The sequence below is a fragment of the Arvicola amphibius genome, chromosome 12 (genome assembly GCF_903992535.2).
Source record: "Arvicola amphibius chromosome 12, mArvAmp1.2, whole genome shotgun sequence".
Lineage (NCBI taxonomy): Eukaryota > Metazoa > Chordata > Mammalia > Rodentia > Cricetidae > Arvicola > Arvicola amphibius.
The window spans coordinates 151,175,527-151,200,733 of record NC_052058.2 but is presented as its reverse complement, the minus strand read 5'-3'; the positions used below and the strand labels follow the sequence as shown (position 1 = coordinate 151,200,733).

At 49.0% G+C, this 25,207-nt stretch overlaps 1 protein-coding gene across 1 annotated transcript; it reads left to right on the top strand.

Moving 5' to 3' along the window:
• Positions 1-372: 372 nt before the first annotated feature.
• On the top strand, positions 373-23,336 carry Idh2 (isocitrate dehydrogenase (NADP(+)) 2). Its single transcript, XM_038314233.2, has 11 exons — positions 373-560; positions 13,582-13,673; positions 16,625-16,790; positions 18,503-18,663; positions 18,744-18,887; positions 19,392-19,528; positions 19,702-19,853; positions 22,056-22,168; positions 22,302-22,399; positions 22,488-22,580; positions 22,978-23,336. Exons 1-11 carry the CDS (start codon positions 446-448, stop codon positions 23,063-23,065), a joined length of 1,359 nt encoding a protein of 452 aa, XP_038170161.1. The 5' UTR covers positions 373-445; the 3' UTR covers positions 23,066-23,336.
• Positions 23,337-25,207: the final 1,871 nt, after the last annotated feature.

Sequence of the window (25,207 nt, the reverse complement as noted above, 5' to 3'; positions counted from 1 at the left end):
CCTAGATGTCCTGATCTTGGCTCAAGAACGCCACACTTGTCAATCGGCTAGATGAAGGCGCCTCGGTCGGGTCAATCAGCCAAACACGAAGGACGCAGGGGACTAAGGCGACCTGACCGCCACTGACATCCTGGTGGAAGCCGGGAGTCATGCAGCCGTGAGCCTCCGCGACCCGAATGGGTCTCACTGGCTCCTGCAGCTTCGGAGAGGGACTGAGTTGCCCAGAAAGCGCGGGCTCAGCGCTGGTGCGGCCCGGGCTCTGGAACAGGCCCAAGGGTGGCAGGCAGGCTCCTGCCCCGGCCCTAGACCCGCCTTCTCCTGGGTGAGACCCAATGGGGCGGCGGGCTCCGCAGCTCCGCCCCGGTTGGGTCCCGGCCACCCGGGCCAGCAGAGTCCCCGCCGCACAACCTGGTGCAGCGGCGCGCTCGGACCTCTCTTGCTCGGGATGGCCAGCTACCTGCGAACCGTGCACTCGCTCTGCAGAGCCCCAGGCTCGGCGCGGGCCTGGGCACCGGCCGCCCTGACTGTCCCCAACTGGCCGGAGCAGCCACGGCGCCACTGTGAGTGCCGCACCAGGGGGGGCGGGTGCTCTTGAAGCGCTGCGACGTGGCGACGTCTCGGGAGGGGGACCCCGGAGCTCTACTAGCGACACGCTGGCGGCCGGGGTACGGCGGTGTGCGGGTCGCGAAGGGCTGGGCGGTGGCCTCGTCCCAGGCTCCAGCGCCTGGCGCGCCCAGGCTGCTGCAGGGGTTGGGGCGTTGGGAACAGTGGCAGCTGGTGGCCTGGGGCATGATCACTGGGCCCCATCGGGGTTGGGGCTAACAAGGTATTCCGGGGGAGCGTTTCTGGGGGTGCCTGGACCCGGAATGGGGTATCCTGACTGCCCTGCGCCCTTGGAGGGGGGGACGAGCAACCCAGAGGGGCGGGAGCGGCCTGCTGTTGCTCTAGGCAGGGGAGGGTCACCTCGCGGTCCCGACTCAGACAAAGGCGAGGAGGAGAGGCCTCCATTTCCCCTTCGCTCCAATCCCCGCGCACTCTGGTCCCTCCTCCCCAGCAGGCCCACGTCAGCTATTTTTGGAACCTTTACTCGACAGATGGAGAAATGTCCTTCTATTTTTCCCGCTTTTGTTTGCCTGCCACTCCCCCACCCTTCGCTGCCCTGGGAGGCTCAGTGTGGGTCCTCTCTTGGCCTTTTCTTGCTGTGCCAGCCTTGAGCTGCTTGTGAGTCGGTCCTGCTTGGTGTACAAGCTGTGGAGAGCAGGCCGTGCACGCACATTGTCATTTTCTGCAGTCAGTCGTTCCCACGAGGTCGGCATTGCTTGCCTTCAACTTCCTTCTTAAACGTGAAGGTGCACATCGAGGCAAAATAAGCAGGGTTTAGCTAGAGTCTCCGTTACCAACAGACTGCCCCGCCTGGCTTGTGGGCATCCTTTACACCCTAGCTACACAGCGCCCTGCTACAAGACAGGGAACAATGTAGAGTGCTTGGTGACCTTTTTTGATGCCTGTTGCCACGGAAATTCTATCCTGACCTGGCCCAAAGCTCCTTGGGGTTAGCCAAGAGAATGAGGAAGAGGGGGGTGGGTCTGGCTGTGGGGCTTGTCCTGGCTAAAGTGGTAATCTTTAACTGAGTGTGGGAGCAGCTGACCGGAGCTGGGGGCCAGGAGGAGGGAGAGGGCGGAGCCCCTGGCCCTCCCCCTTTGCCAAGGAGAAAGGGACATTTCTGCTTTTGTGCTTCTGGAATCTCTGAGTCCTGAAACCCGGTCAAGTGTCTCGGGCCTCTAAGACGCCCGTATGGCAGCCCTGTAGCAAAATACGGTAGAAGTTAAAGGCATCCAGTGTTCTTTTTTTCTTTTTCATCTTTTCCCTTTTCTGGGAGGTCTGCATTAATGGCAAAACAAACAAGCAAAAACTACCCTGAGAAACCACACTAACAAGAAAATAAGGTTCCTTTGGGATTCTAAATGTGGATTTACGTTTTAAAAAGCCATCAGTGGAAGGTACTTCCCAAAGGTCTCCAAGTCGGGTGCTGCTTAAACACAAAACAAAACAAAACAAAAAAACCATCCTGTGTTTTTGCTACCCATAGTCCCACATGCATTTTTTTCTATCTTGTATCCTCCAGCAGCTACTTGCTGGCAGCTCTGATAAGTTAGAACTTGGGAAGGCCCAGGATTCAGTCTTTCCATGGACAAACACTTAGATGCCATTTATTCTACTCCCAGCTAGAAACTATGTCATTTCTTCACCTGAACTTTTAGGGTGAAGAAACTTCATCGTCACCATATATATATATATATATATATATATATATATATAGTGACCTGCCAGCCCTGCACACTTGGACGGGACAAGCAATTCCAAGTGTCTAAAAACCCAGAATAAATTATTCAATAGCTGGTCATCAATTTTTTAAAAAAACTTTGTTATTTATTATGTGTGTGAGAGAGAGAGAGATGGTGTGTGTGTGCGTGTGTGTGCGTGTGTGTGCGTGTGCACACGCGTGCACACGCGTGCATACATGCTACAGTACATGTATGGAGGTCAGAGGGTAACCCTGTGGAGCTGGCCACTCTTCCCTCCACCTTCGCCCACCGTCTCACAGGCCCTTTCAAGTTTTGCAGACCCAGGAGTCAGTTCCTGTTTCACCCTGAGCCTTGTTTCAGGCACGTCAGACAAGTCCCCAGCTGCCCACCCCCAGCGTGGCTTCCCCCAGAATTGGTGTGGGTTTTTGTGTTTGACCCAGTAGGTTTTGAAGGGAAACATCCTAGAACAGTGATCTAGAACAAGCCTAGAACTATGGGCCACTCTAGAACAGTGGTCTAGAATAAGTCTCAACCTGTGAGTCACAGCCCTTTGGGGTCGTATTATGATTTATTAACAGTAGCAAAATTACAGTTATAAAGTAGCAACAAAATGATTTTATGGTTGGGGGTCAGCACAGCACGAGGAACCGTGTTGAAGGGTCGTAGGATTAGGAAGGTTGAGAACCACTGGTCTAGAAAGTCTTGGCTGCCCCCAAGTTTTCCAGCTTTAGCTAGGCCCTCTCGGGCTCATTCTATCCTTGCATACTGGCAGGCTCTGGGGACAGCTGCTTGTGTGAAGCCAGCATCTGTGGCTTGCTTTGGAGTTTAGATTGTGGAAAATGTTTCAGGGCCCTGCATATGGCTTTCAGCCTCCAGCTCTTCCTAAACTTTCTTTTGAGCCAGTCTCACCAAATCATTCTGGCTGCCTTTAAAACTTGTGAACCTCCTGCCTCCACCTTCTGAGTAGGTAGGGTTATTTATAGGCCTGTACCTTGACACTTGGGTGCAAGCCCCGCCCCCCAGAGCTGAAGCCCCAACCCAGGGAGTCACAGCTGCCAGAGGAGCCTTCCATCACCGAGTTGCACCTCCAGCCCAGATTACTAGTACTCCTCTACTCTGTGAGCTGCTCTGGGCAGGGTGCCCGTCACACGAGTGTTCCCTGCTCATGTGTGGCTATGGCCCTGGGCAGTGGGAAGGCAGGGGGACACACACATTCCTGAAAGCAGAAAGTGAGCCCAGGCAGCCCTGATGTATGCTTGTCCTTCATTTATGCCTTTATCGTATTGTGTTCCTTTTGTGGGCCAGAAACCACACAAGGTGTCAGGGATCAAGCTGGAAGTGGGAGTGGGGAAGAGTTCTGCCTCTGGACTTTAATTCTAATGTGGAGGGGACAGGTACTTAAGATAGTTAACTAGTAGCATGCATAGTAACAAGCTAAAGAGAAGGGTCTCAGAGACGCACAGGGGACAGAGGCACTGGCTGCCAGGCTGGTGACCTGAGTTTGATCCCCAGGACCCACATGGGGGAAGAAGAGAATGGACTCCCACGAACTGTCTGGTTGTCCTCTGCCCTCCAAAGGTACACGACAGTGCTTGTGAGTGACTAGAGTAAACAGACGTAATAAAGAAAGAGCTCAGCTAGGAAGGTGGAAGGTGTACGGGAAGGTTTGAATTGGGCAGACAGAAAAGACCCAATTAGGTGAAGCCTGAGCAGTGGAGGAAGCTGATAGATAGTAGAGAGGGTGGGAGGGACCTGGAGGTGCCAAGGCTGCTTGCACTGTGTGATGAACAGGAGATGAAGTCTGTGGCAGCGGAAAGATTTTTATCTATCTATCTATCTATCTATCTATCTATCTATCTATCTATCTATCTATCTATCTATCATCTATCTGTGGTCTTTCGACACTGGGTTTCTCAGTAGTTTTGGAACCAGTCCTGGAACTAGCTCTGTAGACCAGGCTGACCTCGAACTCACAGAAATCCGCCTGCCTCTGTCTGCCTCCCGCCCGGCAAGATTTTTTTTTTTAAGGGAACACATTCATGTAACTTAGAGTGTGTTACTATGATTCCTCTATTTTATTAGTTACTCTTAATCATTAACTCTGCCTGATTTGTAGGTAAACTTTATCATAGTATGGACATCAGGGGAAAGTACATTGCAAGTGGAGTTTGGAACTATCTGCAGTTCCTGGTACCCATGGTGGGCATTGGAATAGATCCCTTGTGGAGAGGACCACTGTGTCTTCAGTTCTTGGTAGGATAGGGAGCATGGACAAACGGCCTTGAGGCTCCATCTTGCACTATCATTTCCCCCACCACTAATGTCACCTTTAATAGTTCCCATCTTTTAGAAATCCCATCTCAGCACTGTGGTAGAGGGCAGTTTTGGGTCTTACACGTATGGTTTCATGTTTTCCAGGCTATGCACCCTCTATGCTGCTGAGGATGATCTTGAACTTCTGATCCCCTCTGCCTCCACCCTCCTAAATGCTGGGATTACAGATGTACACACACATACACACGCACATGCTCAGTTTATGCAATACTGGGGCTCCTGTGTGCTAGACAGGTCCTCTCCTGAGTCACACTCCCCAGCTTCCTCTCTTCTTTTGGTGCTGACAATCAAATGATTACCTAGCGCTGGAAGATTTGTGCTTGCCACCTGGGCCACACCCTCAACCCATAGGCCATTTTTGAGGACTTTGAGTTTTTATTTTGAGTGAGAAAGCTCTGCAGGATTTCACAATGTGTACTGCAATCAGATGTTTTGTTTTGTTTTTTGTTTTTTAAGATTTATTTTTAGCTGAGATGGGGTGGCACACACCAGCACTGGGGGGCAGGGGAGGCAGAGGCAGGTGGATCTCTGTGAGTTAGAGGCCAGCCTAGTCTACAAAGCAAGTTTCAGGACTGGCTCCATAGCTACTGAGAAACCCTGTCTCAAAAAAAATTAATTTTTTTGTAATTTAAGATTATTTGTGGGAGCCCACAGATGTGGATTCGTCTCAACTTAACCAAAGGTCAGAGAGCAGTCCTCTTTTTTTTTTTTTTTTTTTTTTGGTTTTTCGAGACAGGGTTTCTCTGTATAACAGTCCTAGCTGTCCTGGAACTAGCTCTTGTAGATCAGGCTGGCTTTGTGAACTCACAGAGATCCACCTGCTTCTGCCTCCCAAGTGCTGGGATTAAAGGCGTGTGTCACCACTGCCCGGCTCGAGCAGGCCTATTTTTGCTCCTTTAAGATTATAACAGGAGGTTTGACCCAAAGTGTGCCCACTAACAGGATGTTTTGATTGACCTAGGGTGTGGTTGGTGTGGTTACTTGATACTTTGGGTATGGAGAAGGTGATTACTTTTTTGTTCCTTGTATCAGGTAGAGAAGTCTCTTGCCTTCCCCTTCTTTTTGGATTGGGGTTTACAAAGCCTGTGAGAAATAAACACGGGGCAAATCTCAGGACTTACTGGATGCCCTCCTGACTCTATCTTGTCTTTGTTTTATTTCCTACCTGACATTCTTTTCTTTTTTTATCTTTTTCTTCCTTTCTTTTTTCCTTTCCCTTCTTTCTTTCTTTCTTTTCTTTTTTTTTTTTTTTTTTTTTTTTTTTTGAGAAAGGGTTTTGCTATAGCTTTGGAGCCTGTCCTGTCACAAGCTCTGTAGCCCAGTCTGGCCTCGAACTCACAGAGATCCACCTGCTTCTGCCTCCCAAATTCTGGGATTAAAGTCACCCGGCTTCTACATGCCATATTTTTTTTTTTTTTTTTTTTTGGTTTTTCGAGACAGGGTTTCTCTGAAGCTTTTTTAGAGCCTGTCCTGGAACTAGCTCTTGTAGACCAGGCTGGCCTCGAACTCACAGAGATCCACCTGCCTCTGCCTCCCGAGTGCTGGGATTAAAGGCGTGCGTCACCACCGCCCGGCTCTACATGCCATTTCTTAATCCTCACGCTTCTCTCCAAGCACGGAAAAGTAAGCTGGGCAGGACCCTGCTGGTTGTTGTTGCCTGGATGCATAATACAGCAATTATTCTTATTTGATGCTTACAAATGCTTGCTGTATGTACACCATGTGCGTTATACATGTCTGGTGTCTGTGGAGGTCAAATGAGAAGTCAGATCCCCTGGAACTGGAGTTACAGATGGTCATGAGCCACCACCATGTGGGTGCTGGGAATCAAGCCTAGGTCCTCTGCAAGAGCACCAAGTGCTCTTAACTGTTGAGTCATCTCTCCAGCCCCTAAATAATTATTTTTATTTATTTTATATATGTGTGTGTCTGTGTGTGTGTACATGTTCACGTGCGCGTGCGTGCCATGTATGTGCTGGTGCCTCTGAGGCCAGAAGAGGGCTTTGGATCCCGTGGAGTTCCATGTGAGCTAACAGGTATGGGTGCTGGAAATCAAGCTCAGATCCTAGCAGTACAGCAAGTGCTCTTAACTTCTGAGCCATCTCTTCAGCCCCATGGTTTGTTTATCTTTTGTAATGCTGACAGGGGAACCTAGGCCCTTGGGAGATTCAAGCCCCATTACTTTGGAAGTTTTCAGAAAGCCTTGGGTATTGCTCCTTGTGTTTCAATGACACATCCCTTCCTCTCCCTCTTGACATGGGCACGTACGAGCTATGGTGTACATTGTGGAGGTTAGAGGTCAACCTTGGGTTTTGGCCCTGCGCTTTCACCTTTTTGAGAAAGCATCTCTTACAGTTCCCCACTGTGTGACAGGCGCCTACTGAGTCCAGCTCTTCTACATTGCTTATGGGGTTTTGAACTTGGATCTTGTGTGGTAGGCACCTCCCCTGCCCCAGCCCATCTCCCCTGCTCCAGCCCATTTCTAGTGGTTTAGATGGCTTATCACCCTTGTCTCTTTGAGACGGACAGAGCATGGTTTACTTGCAAAATAAACTACAGAAAAAAAGTCTCAAATTCCCACCATCTGGGTACAGGTCAGCCTGGAACAGGGAGGCCTCCCTCAGCCCGGCTCTTCTTGCTCCTAGTGAATGTCACTGGGTCACTGGGTCAGGGGTAACTCATTTCTTCAAGACAGGCTGTGATCTAAGACTGTGCGTGTATGTAGTGGGGTATGGGTTTGAATTCTATTTTTATTTTGGTTAAAATATTAACTATGACAACATTCCTTTTTAGAATATTTTTTACATTGATTTTTTTTTTTTGTGTGTGTGTGTGTGTGTGTGTATGTGTGTATACATGTCTGCCACAGCACCTGTATGTCAGAGGACAACTTGCAGGTGTTCTTTCTGTCCACCAGGTAATATCCAGGGATTGAACTCCGTGGTTAGGCAGGGCTATCTCTGACCCTTGGATATCTTTTATTTATTCTTTGGTTTTTTAAAAAAAATTATTTTAACAGTATATTAAAACTTATTCCTTGACAACTTCACACGTCCATACACTGTATCTGGACCATTTGTGCCCACATCCCCTCCCACTACCCACTTACTTCAGTAGAGGTCAGGGTTGTTACTATGTAGCCATTAGTCGCAAACATCTGTGGAACCTTTCCATCTTGCAAAACTGAAACACTGTATCTAAGAAATGGTAACTTCCAATTTCCTCTTCCCTTGGCTGCTGCCAGCTAGCTGGCCGCCTCTTCTCTATGCTTTAATGATCTAGGCCAGCAGTTTTGAACCTATGGGTCTCGACCCCTTTGACAAGCCTCTCTCTCCAAAAATATTTACATTATGATTCATAAGAATAGCAAATTTACATTTATGAAGTAGCAACGAAAATAATTTTATGACTGGGGGTCACCACAACACGAGGAACTGTTTCAAGTATTACAGCATTAGGAAGGTTGAGAACCACCTAGGCACCCGTGTAAGTTGAAGCCTAAATATTTGTCTTTGTTTTTCTGTCTTGTTTTGTTTGTTCTCTATTTATCTTTTGAGGCAGGGTTTCTCTGTATAACAGTCCTGGATGTCCTGGAATATTTTGTAGACCAGTCTGGCACCAGACACACAGAGATCCTCCTGCCTCTGCCTCCTGAGTGCTGGAACTAAAGGTGTGCACCGCCCCCACTCTGGGCATAACTGTCCGTTTGTGTCTATACTGTCCTTAGGGTTCACCCATGTTGTGGCGTGTGATAGGATTTTTTTTTATTTTCTTCCTTCTAAGTCTGAATAATATTTCATGGATGTACAGATCATATTTTGTTTATTCGTTCACTCATTGCTTTGACACTACCTTTTGGTTTTTGTGACACTGTAAAGAACACGGGTGTGCAAGCATCTTTTTCTGAACATGGGTGTGTACGAGCATCTTTTTCCGAACATGTGCGTGTAAGCATCTTTTTCCAGTCCCTGCTTTGAATTTGACTCTGGCTTCTGTTCTCTTGTCTTGTTTGCTTGTTTATTTATTTTGGCAGTACTGGTGGTGATGGGACCCAGGGCTTTGGCCAGGCTGTGCAGATGCTGTCCTATTGAGCTGCATTCCTGAGCTGATCTCCAACTCCAGGCCATCCTCTTGCCTCAGTCTCCTGAGGGCTGAGATCACAGGATGACAGCATCACACCCGGTTTGATCACCTGATCTTAACTAAAAGGCTAAGACGTCATCTCTCCTGGGTGGCTTGTTGGTTGAGATGTGGTCACTTGGAGCTCAGACTGGCCTTGAATTCTATATGTAGTCAAGTATGACCTTGAATTTCTGATCCCCATCCCCGTTTATGCAGTCCTAAAGACTGAACTGTGAATACCAGGCAAGCGCTCTACCAGCTGAGTCACGTTCCCAACCCTACCCTCATGACTTTTTCTAAAGGTTTATTTTATTTTGAATGACGTGTATGTGTAAGAGTGTTGAGCACACATGAATCCTTGCCTGACATGCATATTGGGAACTAACCCCATTCTCTGATTCTCTGGAAGAAAAGTATGTACTCTTACCCTCTGAGCCATCTCTCCAGTGCCTTCTGAATTAAACAAGAAAAATTTTATGTGTATGAGTATTTTACGTGCATGGATGCTTGTATGTGTACGATGTGTGTGTCTGGTGCTCAGGGAGTCAGAGAGTTGTAACCCACCACGTTGGTGAGAATCCAACCTGGGGCCTAGAGCCTTTCTAACAGCAGCCCAGCCATCTCTCTAGCCCCTCTCCTGATTTTTAAAAGCATTCATCGCCAATGGATAGTTTAGAAATACCACTACCTGAACCAGCCATGGTGGTATTGATGATGTAATCCCAATATGCAGAAGAGAGAGGCAGCAAGATTTTTGCATCTGAGACCATCTTGGGATACAGAGTTAAAGATCCTGCTCTTGCTGGGCAGTGGTGGCGCACACTTTTAATTCCAGCACTTGGGAGGCAGAGGGAGGCAGGAAGCAGATCTCAGTGAGTTCAGGGCCAGCCTGGTCTACAAAGCAAATTCCAGGACAAGCAGGACTGTTACACAGAGAAACCCTGTCTCAACCCCTGCTCCCCCCAAAAGATCCCGGTCTCCCCAGATCAAAACCTAAACCAAACAACAACAAAAATCCACTAACTGGATGGGGCCTGCTTAAGAACGTGTAGGGGGCCTTGAGTTCAATCCTTGGCACCACCAAATAAGAGGGGGAAAAAGGAGCCGGGCAGCGGCGGCACACACCTTTTTTTGTTTTGTTTTTCAAGACAGGCTTTTTCTATAGCTTTGGGGCCTGTCCTGGAACTTGCTCTGTAGAGATGGCTCAGTGGTTAAGAGCACTGACTGCTCTTCCAGAGGATCCTGGTTCAATTCCCAGCACCCACATAGCAGCTCCCTGCTGTCTGAAACTCCAGTTCTGGAAACTCAATACTCTCACGCAGACATTCATGCAGGCAGTGAACATAAAAACAAATTTGGGCTGGAGAAATGGCTCAGCAGTTAGTGGGTGGCACACACCTTTAATTCCACCACGTGGAAAGCAGAGGCAGGAGGATCTCTGAGTTCAAGGGCAGCCAGGGCTATGGGAAACCCTGTCTTGAAAAACAAACAAACAATTCTAGAACACTTAAAAAAAAAAACAAGAGGGGCTTGCTGACAGTTTCAATGGTTCTCATCGTGGCAGGGAGCACGCAGGCAGGCCGGCAAGGTGCAGAAGTAGCTAACAGCTACATCCTGATGGTAGGCTGGGAAAAACAGATTGGGCCTGACATGGGCTTTTGAACCCTCAAAGCCCACCCTCAGTGGCTCATTTCCTTTAACAAGGCCACATCTCCAAATCCTTTTCAAATAGTGCCAGTTCCTGATGACTAAGCATCCAAATATACGAGCCTATGTGGGCCATTCTTAGTCAAGCTACCCCAGGGGTGTACTTCAGTGGACGAGTGTTTGGGGTAAACATGCAAGGCTCTGGGATGTCTTTGATATGGGGTGGGGTGGGGTGGGATGAACAGGACATCAGTTTCTAGGGCAAAGCAAAGGGGTCTACCTAGCTGGCTTGGAACAGGTCCCTGCCCCTAGCTCCTCTGGGAAGCCTCAGCAACCTGGCGCCTGACATCACTGCTGCTTGTTCTGTTACCTGTCCTCTCCCTCTCCCTCCCTGTGTGGCTTCACATCTTAATACTGCAATGTCTATGATGCTCACTCAGCACCGCGTTACTAAGTGAATAAGTAGGCCCTGTGTGTGTTCCCTAATTCCGCAAACATGCCCATGTACACCAGGGTGTGATCCTGACTTTGACATCCCCTCTACCCGCCCCCCCCCCCACTGAGGGGCGTGGCACCCACATCAATGCTGGCATTAGCCTATGTCATCTGATGCTGAGGTTGAGATCCTTAGAACTGGCTTAGGACATAGTTTTGGATGTTTAAAAATAATCTGACAACCTGTCTTTAAATGAACTCTCAGAAGAGGCTTCTAGAAGCTAAGCAAGTTGTGCCCAGCAGTCTGTCTCGGGCCCTTCTCACTTTAGCTTCAGACCAAAGTGAAAGAATTCTGTAGTTGGGGTTGAAGGCATCTGGGGTTTGGTAATGGAGCCAGCCATATCTGCTTTTATTTCCAGGGAGAGGGCCAGTTCACGTCTGTTCTTTTGGCTTCTTGGCATCTGACCCGCAAGGACAGACTCCACTGAGACAGGGACCTGGTTTCTTTCTTGCCTGACAGCAATCATACTCCCTAGATCTCCTTTTTCTCCCTAAACAATCTCTAAGGTTTTCTCTCTCTTTATTGTCCAGTCGTTTGCACATCTCTGGGAAGTGAAACGCTTTGCTCACTTTGTATGAGGTTTACATTCGAGGTGTCATGAGTCATGGCTGGGGTGCATTTGTAGGGCAGTGATAGGGTTAAAGTCGGTTAGGCTTTTCTTTAGTTCCTTCTTTCTAGACAATCTTTCAGGTATTCCAGGCTGGCCTCGAACTTACTATGCTGCTAAGGATGATGTTGGACTCACCTTGAATTTACCTCCTCCTGAGTACTGGGATTACTGGCACTTGCCACCACATCCAGTTTATGGGATTTTGGGGATTGAGCCCAAGGCTTCGTACATGCTAGGCAAGCATTCTGTCAACTGAACTGCAGCTCCATGTCAACTTGTTGAGGTACTTTTAAAAAGTCTTTTTAAGGAGCTGGAGAGATGGGTCAGCAGTTAGGAGCACTTTCTGTTCATACAGAGGGCTTGGGTTTGGTTCTCGGCATCCACATGGCAATGCACAGCTATCTATAACTCCTGTTCCGGGCAATCTAATGCTCTTTTCTGGCTTTCTCAGACACTGCATGCACACGGCTCACATACATACATACATACATGCAGGCAAAATACCCATACACATAAATAAATATTTAAAAAATTAACATTTCTTTGTGTGTGCATATGTGTGTATGTCAGAGAGCAACAACTTGAACAAGATGGTTCTCTCCCAGTATTTGGGTTCTAGAGATCAAACTCAGGTTGCCAGTCTTGGTAGCAAGCTCCTATATCCACTGAGTCATCTCGCTGCCCTAGTTGGGGTTTTGGGACTTTCTCTGGAATGACCAACTTACCTGAGCTTCACTCAGAGGCTGAGCTCCCTTCTCAGGTGTCATAAGCCTGTGTTCTCAGAGAGGGAGGTCCAAGTCCTCTGGGCTTTGTTGTGTTCTTCCTACATAACTGATCATCTCATATTTAAAATGGAAGCAATGAGGATCTGGAGAGACCCTCAGAGGTTAAGAGCACTGGCTGCTCTTCCAGGTTCAATTCCCAGCACCCACACGGCAGCTCACAACTGTCTGTAACTCCAGTTCCAAGGGATCTGACACTCTCACACAGACATACATGCAGGCAAAACACCAAGGCACATAAAAATAATTCAAAAATCATTAAAGAAAAGAAAAAAAATATTTAAAAAAATAAATCAATAAAACAGAAGCAATGAGTATTATAACATCCACCTGTAATCTTAGTGTTTGGGGAGTGAAGGCAGAAGGGTCATGAGCTTGAGGCTAGACTGGCTATACAGTGAATGTCAGGCCAGCCTGGGCTACATATCCAAATGCCATGTAAAAAACAAACTAGTGTGGTAGTGCAGGCAGATAACCCCAGACCTGAGGAGATAGAGGCAGGAAGATCAGACATTCGAGGTCATCTTTGGCTCTATAGAGAGTTCCAGAGCCTGGCTCCCCATGACCCTGTCTGCAAAACACCAACCAACTGAACAAGATGGCACTAGGGATATTAACCTTGGGGTTGCATTGCAGGCTTGGACTGCTGTCAGGCACATGCTGGGCTCTCTCTCTCTCTCTCTTTCTCTCTCTCTCTCTCTTTCTCTCTCTCTCTCTCTTTCTCTCTCTCTCTATTTTGTTTGTTTGCTTGCTTTCTCAAGACAGGTTTCTCTGTGTAGCCTTGGCTGTCCTGGAACTCACTTCGTAGACTAGGCTGGCCTCGAACACAAAATAAGATCTGCCTGCCTCTGCCTCCGGAGTGCCAAGTGTGCACCATCACCACCTGGCTTCATGCTGGGTTCTCACTGTGGGTTTACGCATGTCTCTCTAGGCTTCAGGCTTTTGAGAGTTCCCAGCTTGCAGATAGCAGTTTAGCTTAGTGCCTTTGAGAGCATCATATTTGAAGGACATACAGGGGACAGTGAAGGGCCGAGACTTGGAAAAGTGGGGAGTCTGTCCACCCTGAGGCAGGAACCCTGACTTGTTCTGGACCGGGTAGTCCCTGCTGCCTGTGGTTCTCTATTAGTCTCTTCAGCTTCCAAGGTAAGAGGATCGGCTGGGTGTGATGAATTAGCTCTATATGACCATCCTCCATGTGGGAATGCAGGTCTTGAAAGTAGGAGAGGGAGCGGTTGTTGGACCATTGATGTCTTTGGAGGTGATGTGCTCTGTGCCTGTTTCTAGATGCTGACAAGAGGATCAAGGTGGAGAAGCCCGTGGTGGAGATGGACGGCGACGAGATGACCCGCATCATCTGGCAGTTTATCAAGGAGAAGGTACCACCCCTCCCTCGGTGGGTGGCGAGTAGATGGTCAGTGCCACAGGGTATCAAGTCCCCACGAGTCCCGCAGTTCCCTGGTGGACAACGGTCCTCTGTTTCCACTTTCTGCCCCGCCCTCCTCATCCTAACAATATTAGAAGCTGTTAGTTCTTTTTTTTTTAAATATTTATTTATTATGTATACAATATTCTGTCTGTGTGTATACCTGCAGGCCAGAAGAGGGCACCAGACCCCATTACAGATGGTTGTGAGCTACCATGTGGTTGCTGGGAATTGAACTCAGGACCTGCTCTTTGGAAGAGCAGGCAATGCTCTTAACCTCTGAGCTATCTCTCCAGCCCAAGCTGTTAGTTCTTGGTCGTCAGCCAGTGCCTGTCCTGAGCAGTCTGGGCCTCTCGCTGGTGCTGAAATGTGCGAGCTTTTCACATCCTGTTCCTCTTTCTTTCGGAAGCGTTTTTATTACACTTGTTTGTTGGCGTGCATGAGGGTGCCATGGCGCACATGTGGAGGCCAGAAACTTGTCAGTCCCCTCCTGCCGTGTGAGCCCCAGGGATCAGAGCGAGCCCCAGGGATCAGACCCGAATTGTCAGGCTTGGCAGTAAGTGCCTTTACCCACAGAGTCACTTGTCAGTCCCAAATCTGTTCTTATTTAAAAGAAAGAGAAAAAGACCGTAATTGGTGGCTGGCAAGGTGTTCCAGTGGGTAGTGGGTGAAGGTGCTTGCTGACCAGCCTGATGATGTTTGGGTTTTTGCTTGTTTGTGTGTTGAGACAGGGTTTCACTGTCTAACAGCCCTGGCTGTCCTGGAACTCGCTCTGTGGACCAGGCTGGTCTTGAACTCACAGAGATCCGCCTGCCTCTGCCTTCCCGAGTACTGGGTGAAGGCGTGCGCCATCACCACCTGGTCCAAGTCTGATGATGTAAGGTTTAACCCCTGAGACCCACATGGAGAAAGAGAATGTCAAATTGTTGCAAGCTGCCTTTTGCTCTTTCCACACTCGCCATGGCACACACGCGCCTCCGCACATACCCGCACAATAAATCAGTAAATATAATAAAAATTAATTTGTGTGTGTGCGCAGAGGTCAGAAAGGGGTTTGGTGTCCGGCTACTCTCCACTTATTTGCTGAGGCAGTCTCTCCCTGAACTAGGTGCTTGTGTTTTCTCTGCTAGGCCAGAAGCCAGCAAGCCCAGTGGTCTCCCCCATCTCCCCCCCAGATCTGGGTTTACAAGCATGTACAGACACCCTTGGGTGCTGGAGTCCAAATTGTTCCTCATGATTTTGCAGCAAGTGCTCCTAACCGCTAAGCCGTCGCTCCAGCTTTTTTTTTTTTGTAATTAATAAAGTTATTTTAGATTGGTTTATTTTATGTGTATAAATGTTTTGTCTTCATGCATGTGTCTGTACCACATGTGTGCCTGATGCCCTCAAAGGTCAGAAGAAGGTGTCAGACTCCCTGGAACTGGAGTTACGAGTGTTTTTTTTTTTTTTTGAGATATCTTTTTTTTAATTTTTTATGATTTATTTAACTTTATTTTATGTGCATTGGTGTGAAGGTGTCAGATTCCCTGGAACTGGATTTTCAGACAGTTGTGAGCTGCCATGTGGGTGCTGGGAATTGAACCTGGGTTCTCGGGAAGAGCAGTCAGTGCTCTTAACCATTGAGCCATCTCTCCAGCCCCACGGGTGGTTTTGAGTTGTCATGTGGGTGCTGGGAACTAAACCCAGGTCTTTTCCGAGGGACACACGTGCTGTTAACCCCTGAGCCATCTCTCCAGCTCCCCTACCTCCTTATTTAATTTAATTTAATTTTTAATTAATCTCACTCTATATTCCATGCTGACCTCAGACTCACAGTGACCCTCTCCTTCAGACCCTTGAATTCAGGAATTACAAAGTCATGTGCTATCATACCTGGCTGTGAGTCTTTTTTTTTTTTTTAATATTTATCAGGGCTGGGGAGATAACATAGCTGATGAGAGAAATTGTTGTTCTTGCAGAAGGCCCAGGTTCAATTCCCAGCCCCGACAGGCAGTTCACAACTGTCCGTGTTTATAACTCCAGTTCCAAGGGGTCCAATACCTTCTTCTCATCTTCATAGGCACCAGGCTTGCATGTGGACAGGCATATATGCAGGCAAAATAGTTGTACATGCACTGGGCATGGTTGTGAAAGCTTTTAATCCCAGCACTCAGGAGGCAGAGGCAGGCAGATCTCCGTCTGTGAGTTCCTGGCCAGCCAGGACTATATAGCGAGACTCTGTTGCAAAAAACAAACCAAAACAAAACAAAAAAACAACAAACAAACTTGTTTTTAATGATATGTAAATGTGTATGCCTATGTGTGGGTATGCACACATGAGTGCCAGTTCGCATGGTGGCCAGAAGTGGCAGATTCCCTGGAGCTGGAGTTACAGGTGGTCCCCTGATGTAGGTTCTGGGAATTGAACTTGGGCCCTCCAGGAACAGGACACACACTCTTTAACTGCTGAGCCACTCCTCCAGCCAGAGACAGTGTCTTAACTGTGTAGCCCAGGCTGTCCCCAAAGTCATGATCTTTCCTCAGCCTCCCAGTGCTGGGATTTCAGGTATATGTCACCATGTCTGGCTGAAGCTGTCCCTTCCATGTTAAGATCACAGATCACTTGGAGGAGAAGAGGGACCCCACTGAATAGACTTGGGATTTCCCTGATTTGATGGGTCTGTAGAATAGCAGTAGACACTCACTCCTGGCTCCCTTCTGTGGAGCCCATTGTGGCTTACCCCTCAGAGTCTTAGCCCCCTGCCATCTCCGGTCCCGCTGACGAATGGCTGACACTAGCTCCCTCCTGCACCCTCTCTACCAGATTTCCCTCATCCTTCACCTGACCAGGTGACTTCTCATGCCTTGGCACCCTGCCCAAGTCAGTCTTCTAGCCTGACACTTTGCTTGGGCTCTCTTTCCTAGCTTATCCTGCCTCATGTGGATGTCCAGCTCAAGTACTTTGACCTTGGGCTGCCAAACCGTGACCAGACCAATGACCAGGTCACCATTGACTCTGCGCTGGCCACCCAGAAGTACAGTGTGGCTGTCAAGTGTGCCACAATCACCCCCGACGAGGCTCGTGTGGAAGGTATGAGGTGTGGTGGGGTCACAGAGACCGGTAGGCTGGAAGGTCCCAGGCTATCACACACAGATAGAAGCAGCTGCCTATGTCATTCCTTAGGAAATTGGGAGACGGAGCTTCCCTGGGGCTGATTTCATCACTTGGGGTCTGAGTTGGGGTGATGGGGGGCTGAGAGGTCAGTCCAGTCTTGCTGGGAGGGCCTGCCGGGCCTTTGAGGTCACTATGGTGCAGTTGGGGGAGGGTGTCATGATGCTGCAGAGCTGGCTAGGGGTTAAAATCGTTTTCCCTGAGATTTTCAGCCTTTTCGTTCTAAGGCTCCCCTCTCTTTTGCCATGTGGCTGCTTGATCACCCCCGCTACTCATGGTGTGACCTTTTCTCTTCCTTTCTCTACTTCCTTTCTTCTGGTAGCTGCTGAGATCCACAGCTTGCCTGTCTTGTTATTTTCCTCTTAAACGCCAAGAAAATTGTTCTTAAGCTTCAAAAACAACATCAGAAAAATATGGTTTAGGACTTTCCCTCCTTCACTTCTGCAGCATGAGGAAGCTAGGAACAAGCATTCCAGATGGTCTTCAGAGCTGGGGGCGTAGCTCAGGGATGGAGAAATTCCCTGGCATGCCTTCATAAGGCCCTGGGTTCGATTCCCAGCACTGCAAACCAATAATAAAGGGGAACTCAAGAGACATCAGCAGTCTGTAGACCACCTGCCTGTCACACATATCACACATCGGAGTGAGTTTTAGTCCTCAGCTTTTCCTTGATGCTCCCGAATCCTGGAATTAAATACACACACACACACACACATACACACACACACACACACACACACACACACACACACACACATATATGAGGCCAGGCAGTGGTGGCACACGACTTTAATCCCAGCACTTGGGAGGCAGAAGCAGGTGGATCTTTGTGAGTTCGAGGCCAGCCTGTTCTACAAGAGCTAGTTCCAGGACAGCCCCAAAGCTACAGAGAAACCCTGCCTTGAAAAACCAAAAATAAATAAATAAATCACTAAACAAACAAACAAACAAACAAAATTAAAATTTTTGAAAAATGAGTAAAACACAGGCCCTTGTGCATGCTAGGCAGGCACCGTGCTGCTGGACTGCATCTCCAGCCTAGTGCTGGGGTTTACAGCTCATTCTTTAATGGACAAGGTCTTAGTGTCTCAGGCAGGATGGGGTGGAGGGAAGCTGCCCTTTTTCTTCAATGAGTAACCTCTGTGTGGACGTGGTAAAATGGCGGCCAGGCACTTTACAGACAATTTATTTAATGACAAGCCAGCGTGCTTGGTATTTTATCAGGGACTCCATTTCACAGCTCAGGCTAAGGCAGCGTTACCACCCTCACAGTCAAAGCTGGTAGATCCCAAGGCCATGTTTATATTCTAGACCACTGGTTCTCAACCTTCCCAATGCTGGGACCCTTTAATAGAGTTCCTCATGTTGTGGTGACCCCCAACCATAAAATTATTTTCGTTGCTACTTCATAACTGTAATTTTGCTACTGTTAGGAATCATAATGTAAATATCTGTGTTTTCTATGGTCTTAGGTGACCCCATAGGGGTCGAGACTCACGGGTTGAGAAGCCCTGCTCTAGACTCTTCTACCTTCTCCAGGATGACACCTGGACCCCCTGTCTGGCTGTGTTTTGGCTTGGGGTGCATTCTGATGGCTCTGTGGTGGGTCTATCTTATCCCTATCCTTACAGAGTTCAAGCTGAAGAAAATGTGGAAAAGCCCTAATGGAACCATCCGGAACATCCTTGGGGGAACCGTCTTCAGAGAGCCGATCATCTGCAAAAACATCCCTCGCCTCGTCCCTGGCTGGACCAAGCCCATCACCATCGGCAGGCATGCCCATGGTGACCAGGTAGGCCGGGCTTGGAGACAAAGTCTGTTGACTCACGCTCCCCAAAGGAAGCCCTGGCTCGAACTACCTGTCCTCTGCAGTACAAGGCCACAGACTTTGTGGTAGATCGAGCTGGCACATTCAAGATGGTCTTCACCCCAAAGGACGGCAGTGCGCCCAAAGAGTGGGAGGTGTACAACTTCCCCGCCGGCGGCGTGGGCATGGGCATGTACAACACCGATGAGGTAAGGCTGGCCAGGGCCTCCTCGCCTGCTCCACTCCACCTCTGCCTATTTTGTAGCTTTCTTTATTTACGTTGGCCGGAAAGAGATAGAAGAGAACAGTTGCTCAGAAAAGAGGGCCTCCTTGCACAGGCCAGGATTGGGTCACATGATCACCTTGGAGCCAATCACTAATGAGCAGGGAGGAAGGGCTCTAATTGGCTAAATTGGAGACACTAGTCAAATCTAGCGGTCGGGATAGGCAGTTTAACCGGACCTGCCCCCACCCAGGCCTGCAGCGACTTTAAGGTCTAAGAAGAATTGTGATAACTCCCCGAAGCGAAGGTGGTGGGGTCTGCTCCCAAAAGTCTGGAGGGAGAAGATGGGCCAGCCAGAACAAAAGGGGTTCGCTCCATGGTGGCAAGGGTTGAGGAATCTTACGGAGGTGATGCTGGCCCTGGCCCTGGGACCATGGCGAGCCTGGTAGTCCACAGGCTGGGGGCCATGCTCTGCCCGCTCTCCCCACAGTCCATTTCGGGCTTTGCGCACAGCTGCTTCCAGTACGCTCTCCAGAAGAAGTGGCCGCTCTACTTGAGCACCAAGAACACCATCCTGAAGGCCTATGACGGGCGTTTCAAGGACATCTTCCAGGAGATCTTTGACAAGTAACAGCCTCTGCCGCTTTCTGAGGGCACTGCAGCCTCCCAGCTCCCCTGCGCCATCCCTACTCCACCTGGGGAGGTTGCGCTTGGTTCAGCTTTAGCTTTGAGGTGCAGGGAGGGGTCCTTAAGCTGCCGACCTCCTGTCCTCTCCCCGAAACAAGCCCTTTTGCCCCCAGGCACTATAAGACTGACTTTGACAAGAATAAGATATGGTACGAGCATCGGCTCATCGACGACATGGTGGCCCAGGTGCTCAAGTCTTCAGGTGGCTTTGTGTGGGCCTGCAAGAATTATGATGGAGATGTACAGTCTGACATCTTGGCTCAAGGTATGCTGGGACGGCTTGCTCCCAGCGCGGGCAGCTGTTGGTATTCCATCACCGGAGTGATTTGTTTTCTTTAATTAAAAGATTTCAATATGATTGTAAGCACAGGGTTAAGTGAAAGAGTGGGGAAAAAGTAAGATTCACCCAAGAGGATGGGTGTGGACTCCTTAGAGTCATCTGGAGGTGTGTGTGTGTGTGTGTGTGTGTGTGTATGCATGCATACGTGCTTGTGCGCGTGTGTGTGCATGTGTGTTCCCATGTGGAGGCCAGAAGTTGATATTAGCTGCCTTTTATTGGCTTCCCCCTTATTATTATTATTATTATTATTATTATTATTATTATTATTTTATCTGTCTGTCTGTCTATATTTGGTTTTTCGAGACAGGGTTTCTCTGAAGCTTTGGAGCTTGTCCTGGAACTTGCTCTGTAGACCAGGCTGGCCTTGAACTCACAGAGATCTGCCTGCCTGAGTGCTGGGATTAGAGACATGCGTCACCACTGCCTGACTGATATATATATATATATATTTAAAGATTTATTATTCATGTATTTTATGTCATGTATTTAATGTATATGAGTACTCTGTCTTCATACATGCCAGAAGAAGGAATCTGATCCCATTACAGATGGCTGTGAACCACCGTATAGTTGCTGGGAATTGAACTCAGGACCTCTGGAGGAGCAGTCAAGTATTCTTAACTATTGAGCCATCTCTCCAGTCTCAATATATTTTTTCTTAAATTACATTTCTGAGATCAGGCATGGTGGCATGATAAACAGAGGCAATTGGATTTCTGTGAGTTCGAGGACATAGTGAGTTTTAGGATAGTCAGAGCTACGTAACAGACCCTGTCTAGAAGTCTCTATGTATCATTGTCTGTCTGTCTGTATGGCAGTACTGGTGATTCTACATGGGGCCTCATGAAAGCCAGGCAAGTGCTCTACTCATGAACGACAGCCCCGGCCTCTATTTACCTGTGCATGTGCACACGCTGCAGCGCACGTGTGGAGGTCAGAGGACACCTTGCAGGAGTCAGTTCTGTCCTTGCACCTTGTGGGTCCCACCGAGCCTGACCTCGGGCTTGACCTCACGTTGACCTCAGGCTTGGTGGCAAGAACCTTTACCAGCCGAGCTGTCTTGTCTTCCCTCTACCTTATTGTGTGAGAAGGGTTTTTCCAGTGAGCCTGAATCTAGACAAGCTGGTCTGTGAGTCTAGGGGTTCTGCCCGTCTCTGTCCCTGCGACTGGTGTGCCACAAGGCTGCTCTGATAGAAAAGGGAGTGCAGGAGGCTGAGTACAGGGGTCCACAATTGTTGTTTTTTGTTTGTGTTGGTTTTTCGAGACAGGGTTTCCCTGTGTAACAGTCCCAGCTGTCCTGGAACTAGGTTTTGTAGACCACACAGATCCGCCTGCCCCTGCCTCCCGAGTGCTGGGATTAGAGGCGTGCGCCACCACCATTACACTTGTAGTCACTGCACTGAAGTGGGCAGATTGTTGAGAACCTGATCCCAACTTGGGTTCCACAGTGAATTCCAGGCTAAACCAATATCAAAATAAAACAAGACAGAAAGGGGGCTCTTGTGATGGCTCTCTGGGTAAAGGTACTTGCAACCAAGCTTAACAACTTGAGTTTGATCCCTGGAGTTGAGACAGTGTAGAAGGCAGACTCCTGTAGGTTGCCTTCTGACCTCTAGACTGGCACATGTGCGCTGTCCCCTACACAAAATAAAAACAAATAAACCTAAAGACAAAATCTGAGCGGAATCTTTGGCGTATGGAAGTTGCCTACTTTTTCTCCCTGGAGCCCTCCCATTCCTTGTGGGTCTGGGAGAGTTTTTTGATTGCCCAGAGTCCTCGACAACAGAGGCATTCCAGCTGGAATCTGGATCTGGGGACGTTTGGAAATACGTTGCAAAGTTTGAAAGTGGCCTAACAGCAGCAGAAACTGTGATGGTTGCAAAACCGCTGCTGGCAGCTCATTTCTGCTGGAAGTGGCCTTCTGTGAGACTGACAGCCCCAGGCTGTGGGGTCTGGGACAGGCGCACGCAGACCTATGTTAGCCCATTGATGAGAGCTGCCTGCGAGGGCCGTATTGTCCTCTCAGCTGCAGTGGGCTGGCGTGGGGTCAGAGGTGAGCAGGCTCCCATCTAAGAAGAAGGGTTCTGTGCTGACGCATGTCTTGAGGAGAGATCTACCCACCACTAGGCTTTGGCTCCCTCGGCCTGATGACATCTGTGCTCGTCTGCCCTGATGGGAAGACAATCGAGGCTGAGGCTGCTCATGGGACAGTCACTCGCCATTACCGAGAGCACCAGAAGGTAAGAGTATGCATCTCATGGTCCAGTGCCCGCTGGCCCTGATGGCTGGGAGGATGAGCCTGATCTGTCAATCTAAAGATGGATAGCGGTATCTATCTGGGACTCAGCTGTTGATCCTGTGGCCTGTCCCCAGGGCCGACCCACCAGCACCAACCCTATCGCCAGCATCTTTGCCTGGACAAGGGGCCTAGAGCATCGAGGGAAGCTGGATGGGAACCAGGATCTCATCAGGTGAGCACGCGGGGAGAACTTGAGTTGGTCCAGCCCCATGGTTTGGCCCAGCCTGTCTTGGGGGGCCTCACTGCCGCATCCCCTGCAGGTTCGCGCAGACGCTGGAGAAGGTGTGTGTGGAGACTGTGGAAAGTGGAGCCATGACTAAGGACCTGGCTGGCTGCATCCATGGCCTCAGCAAGTGTGTGCTTTGGGATACAGGGTCTGAGACCTCAGAGCAGGTGGGAGGAAGCCAGGGGACCCCACTTAGGATCCCTCTTGTGAGTCAGTATAGCTGCCTCGGGTCTGAGGCAGGATAAGCCTCCCTAGACCAGACCTGAGTTGGTTCCCATTGGCAGTTGCTCAATTTCTTTAATCTCCTCTCCAACTGTCCCCCAGCTTCTCTTGTAAGACCTATGTCAGTCGCTTGCCACTCTTAAGTTTCCGCTAAGTTCATTGTGGCCCTTTGGCAGCGGGCTCCTGGCAGATTTGGGCCTGTGCCTGGTGGCGGGATAGCCATTCTGATACCTGAGTGCCTTGGAAGGGCTTGACTGATGGCCTTCAGGAGGCCTGAGTCGCCCCTGATGTTCTCTCGGCAGTGTGAAGCTGAATGAACATTTCCTGAACACCACGGACTTCCTGGACACCATTAAGGGCAACCTGGACCGAGCTCTGGGCAAGCAGTAGGGGCTGCCACTGCCCAGCTGCAGTGGGCACTCCGTACATGGTAGAGGGTGAGCCTCACGGCCCCTCTCTCTGGTGGCCTTTCTAGGGGACATTTTGTTTTTTTATGATGGAGATGTTTTTTAAAGTATGTGAGCGTTTTTTCCCTCACAGTGGACATGAGGCAGGAACGGTGTGCCTTACCTCAGCCAGTCAGTGTGTTTTGCATACTGTAATTTATATTGCGCTGAATCACATGGTGCCATATTTAGCTACTAAAAAGCTCTTCGCCAAACTGTCTTGCTGTGTTTGTCCCTGAGTGGGAGGAAGCAGCTGGCAGGATGCCCCAGGGACAGGGTTGGGGTGCCTCCGGCTGTTAATAGGTCAGCTAGGAGGCCGCCTTTCAGAAGAGGGAATGAGGCAGCCTGTGGGCCTCATGCATTCTACAGACTTTTGGGGTAAGGCCCTGTGTTCTTCACAAAACTGTCTGTGGCGTCTCAGTCTCCTCCCTAAGCAGGAGGCAGCTGGGGCCTAGGGGCAGAAGCTCATATAGAATTCCCAAGGAGAGCCGGGAGGAGGTGGCGCACGCCTTTAATCCCAGCACTCAGGAGGCAGAGGCAGGTGGATCTCTGAGTTCGAGGCCAGCCTGGTCTACAAGAGCTAGTTCCAGGACAGACTCTAGAAACTACAGGGAAACCCTGTCTCGAAAAACCAAAAAAAAAAAAAAAAAAAAAAAAAAAAATTCCCAAGCAGGATCCCTTCTAGCTAGCTCTCTCCATCTAGGGATTATCACTGTGATATTCTAAATATTTATTAACATAGGCACCTCTTGTCCGTGTAGACTAAGTGAGCATCCCCAGTCCTAGTCTTCTATTTGAGACAGGGTCTCACTGTGTAGCTCTGGTTTGTTTGGAATTCACTATGTGGATCAGGCAACAGTCTACCTGCCTCTACTTCCTGAGGGCTGGTATTAAAGACCTAGATTTTTTTTGTTGTCATACTCTTAAAAAAAAAAAAAAAAAATGCCGGGCGGTGGTGGCGCACGCCTTTAATCCCAGCACTCGGGAGGCAGAGGCAGGCGGATCTCTGTGAGTTCGAGACCAGCCTGGTCTACAAGAGCTAGTTCCAGGACAGGCTCCAAAGCCACAGAGAAACCCTGTCTCGAAAAACCAAAAAAAAAAAAAAAAAAACAAAAAACAAAAAACAGATCCTCCCAGGCCCTTCTTTGCACGGCTGCCCAGGCTTTCTGAGGTCTGTGTATATGGGGTCTCCTGTTCTCAGTCTCAGGTTCATCTTCACTATTTTGGCACAACTATAAAAGGGGGAGAAGCTGCTCCAAAGCCACATGCATTCAGTGGCAAGCATGTCCTCATGCAGTGATTTCATTCTCTCTCTCTTTTGATAATATAGTTAGTTCTCTGTATCCAAAGCTGGTTTTTTTTTTTTTTTTTTTAAGCAGTGCTGGGAATTGTGTTTAGCTAGGCCAGCATTTTATTACTAAGATCACTAAACTGATTCAGGCGGTGGTGGCGCACCCCTTTAATCCCAGCACTTGGGAGGCAGAGGCAGGCGGATCTCTGTGAGTTCAAGACCACCCTGGTCTACAAGAGCTAGTTCCAGGACAGGTCCCAAAGCTACAGCGAAACCCTATCTCGTAAAACAAAAACAGCAAAAAAAGACCACTAAGTTGTATTCTCAGCTGCCTTTTTCTTTTAATTGGTCTTATGCATCCTAGACTAGCCTCAAATTTCTTACATGACCTTGAACTTCTTAGCCTCTTGTCTGCACCTCTTGAATGCTGGGACTATAGGCACTTGCCACAATACTCTGTGCTGTGCTGGGGATCCAGGGCCTCCTGCACAACAGGCAGGGGCTCTACCAGCCAAGCCTCATTCACAGCCCTAGCCACGGGCTTTAAAACCCTTTTATTATTTTATGTGTATGGGCATTTTTCCCTGCATGCATGTCTGTGTACCATGTGCACGGAGGGCACTGAGGTCAAGGACACTGGATCTCCTGGAACTGGAGTTAGAGACAGTTGTGAGCTGCCAGTGGGTGGTGGGAATTGAACCTGGATCCTCTGGAAGAGCAGCAAGTACTCTTAACTGATTACCCATTTCCCCATCCCCTAGCCACAGGTTTTATGTTTGCAGATGCAACCAACCT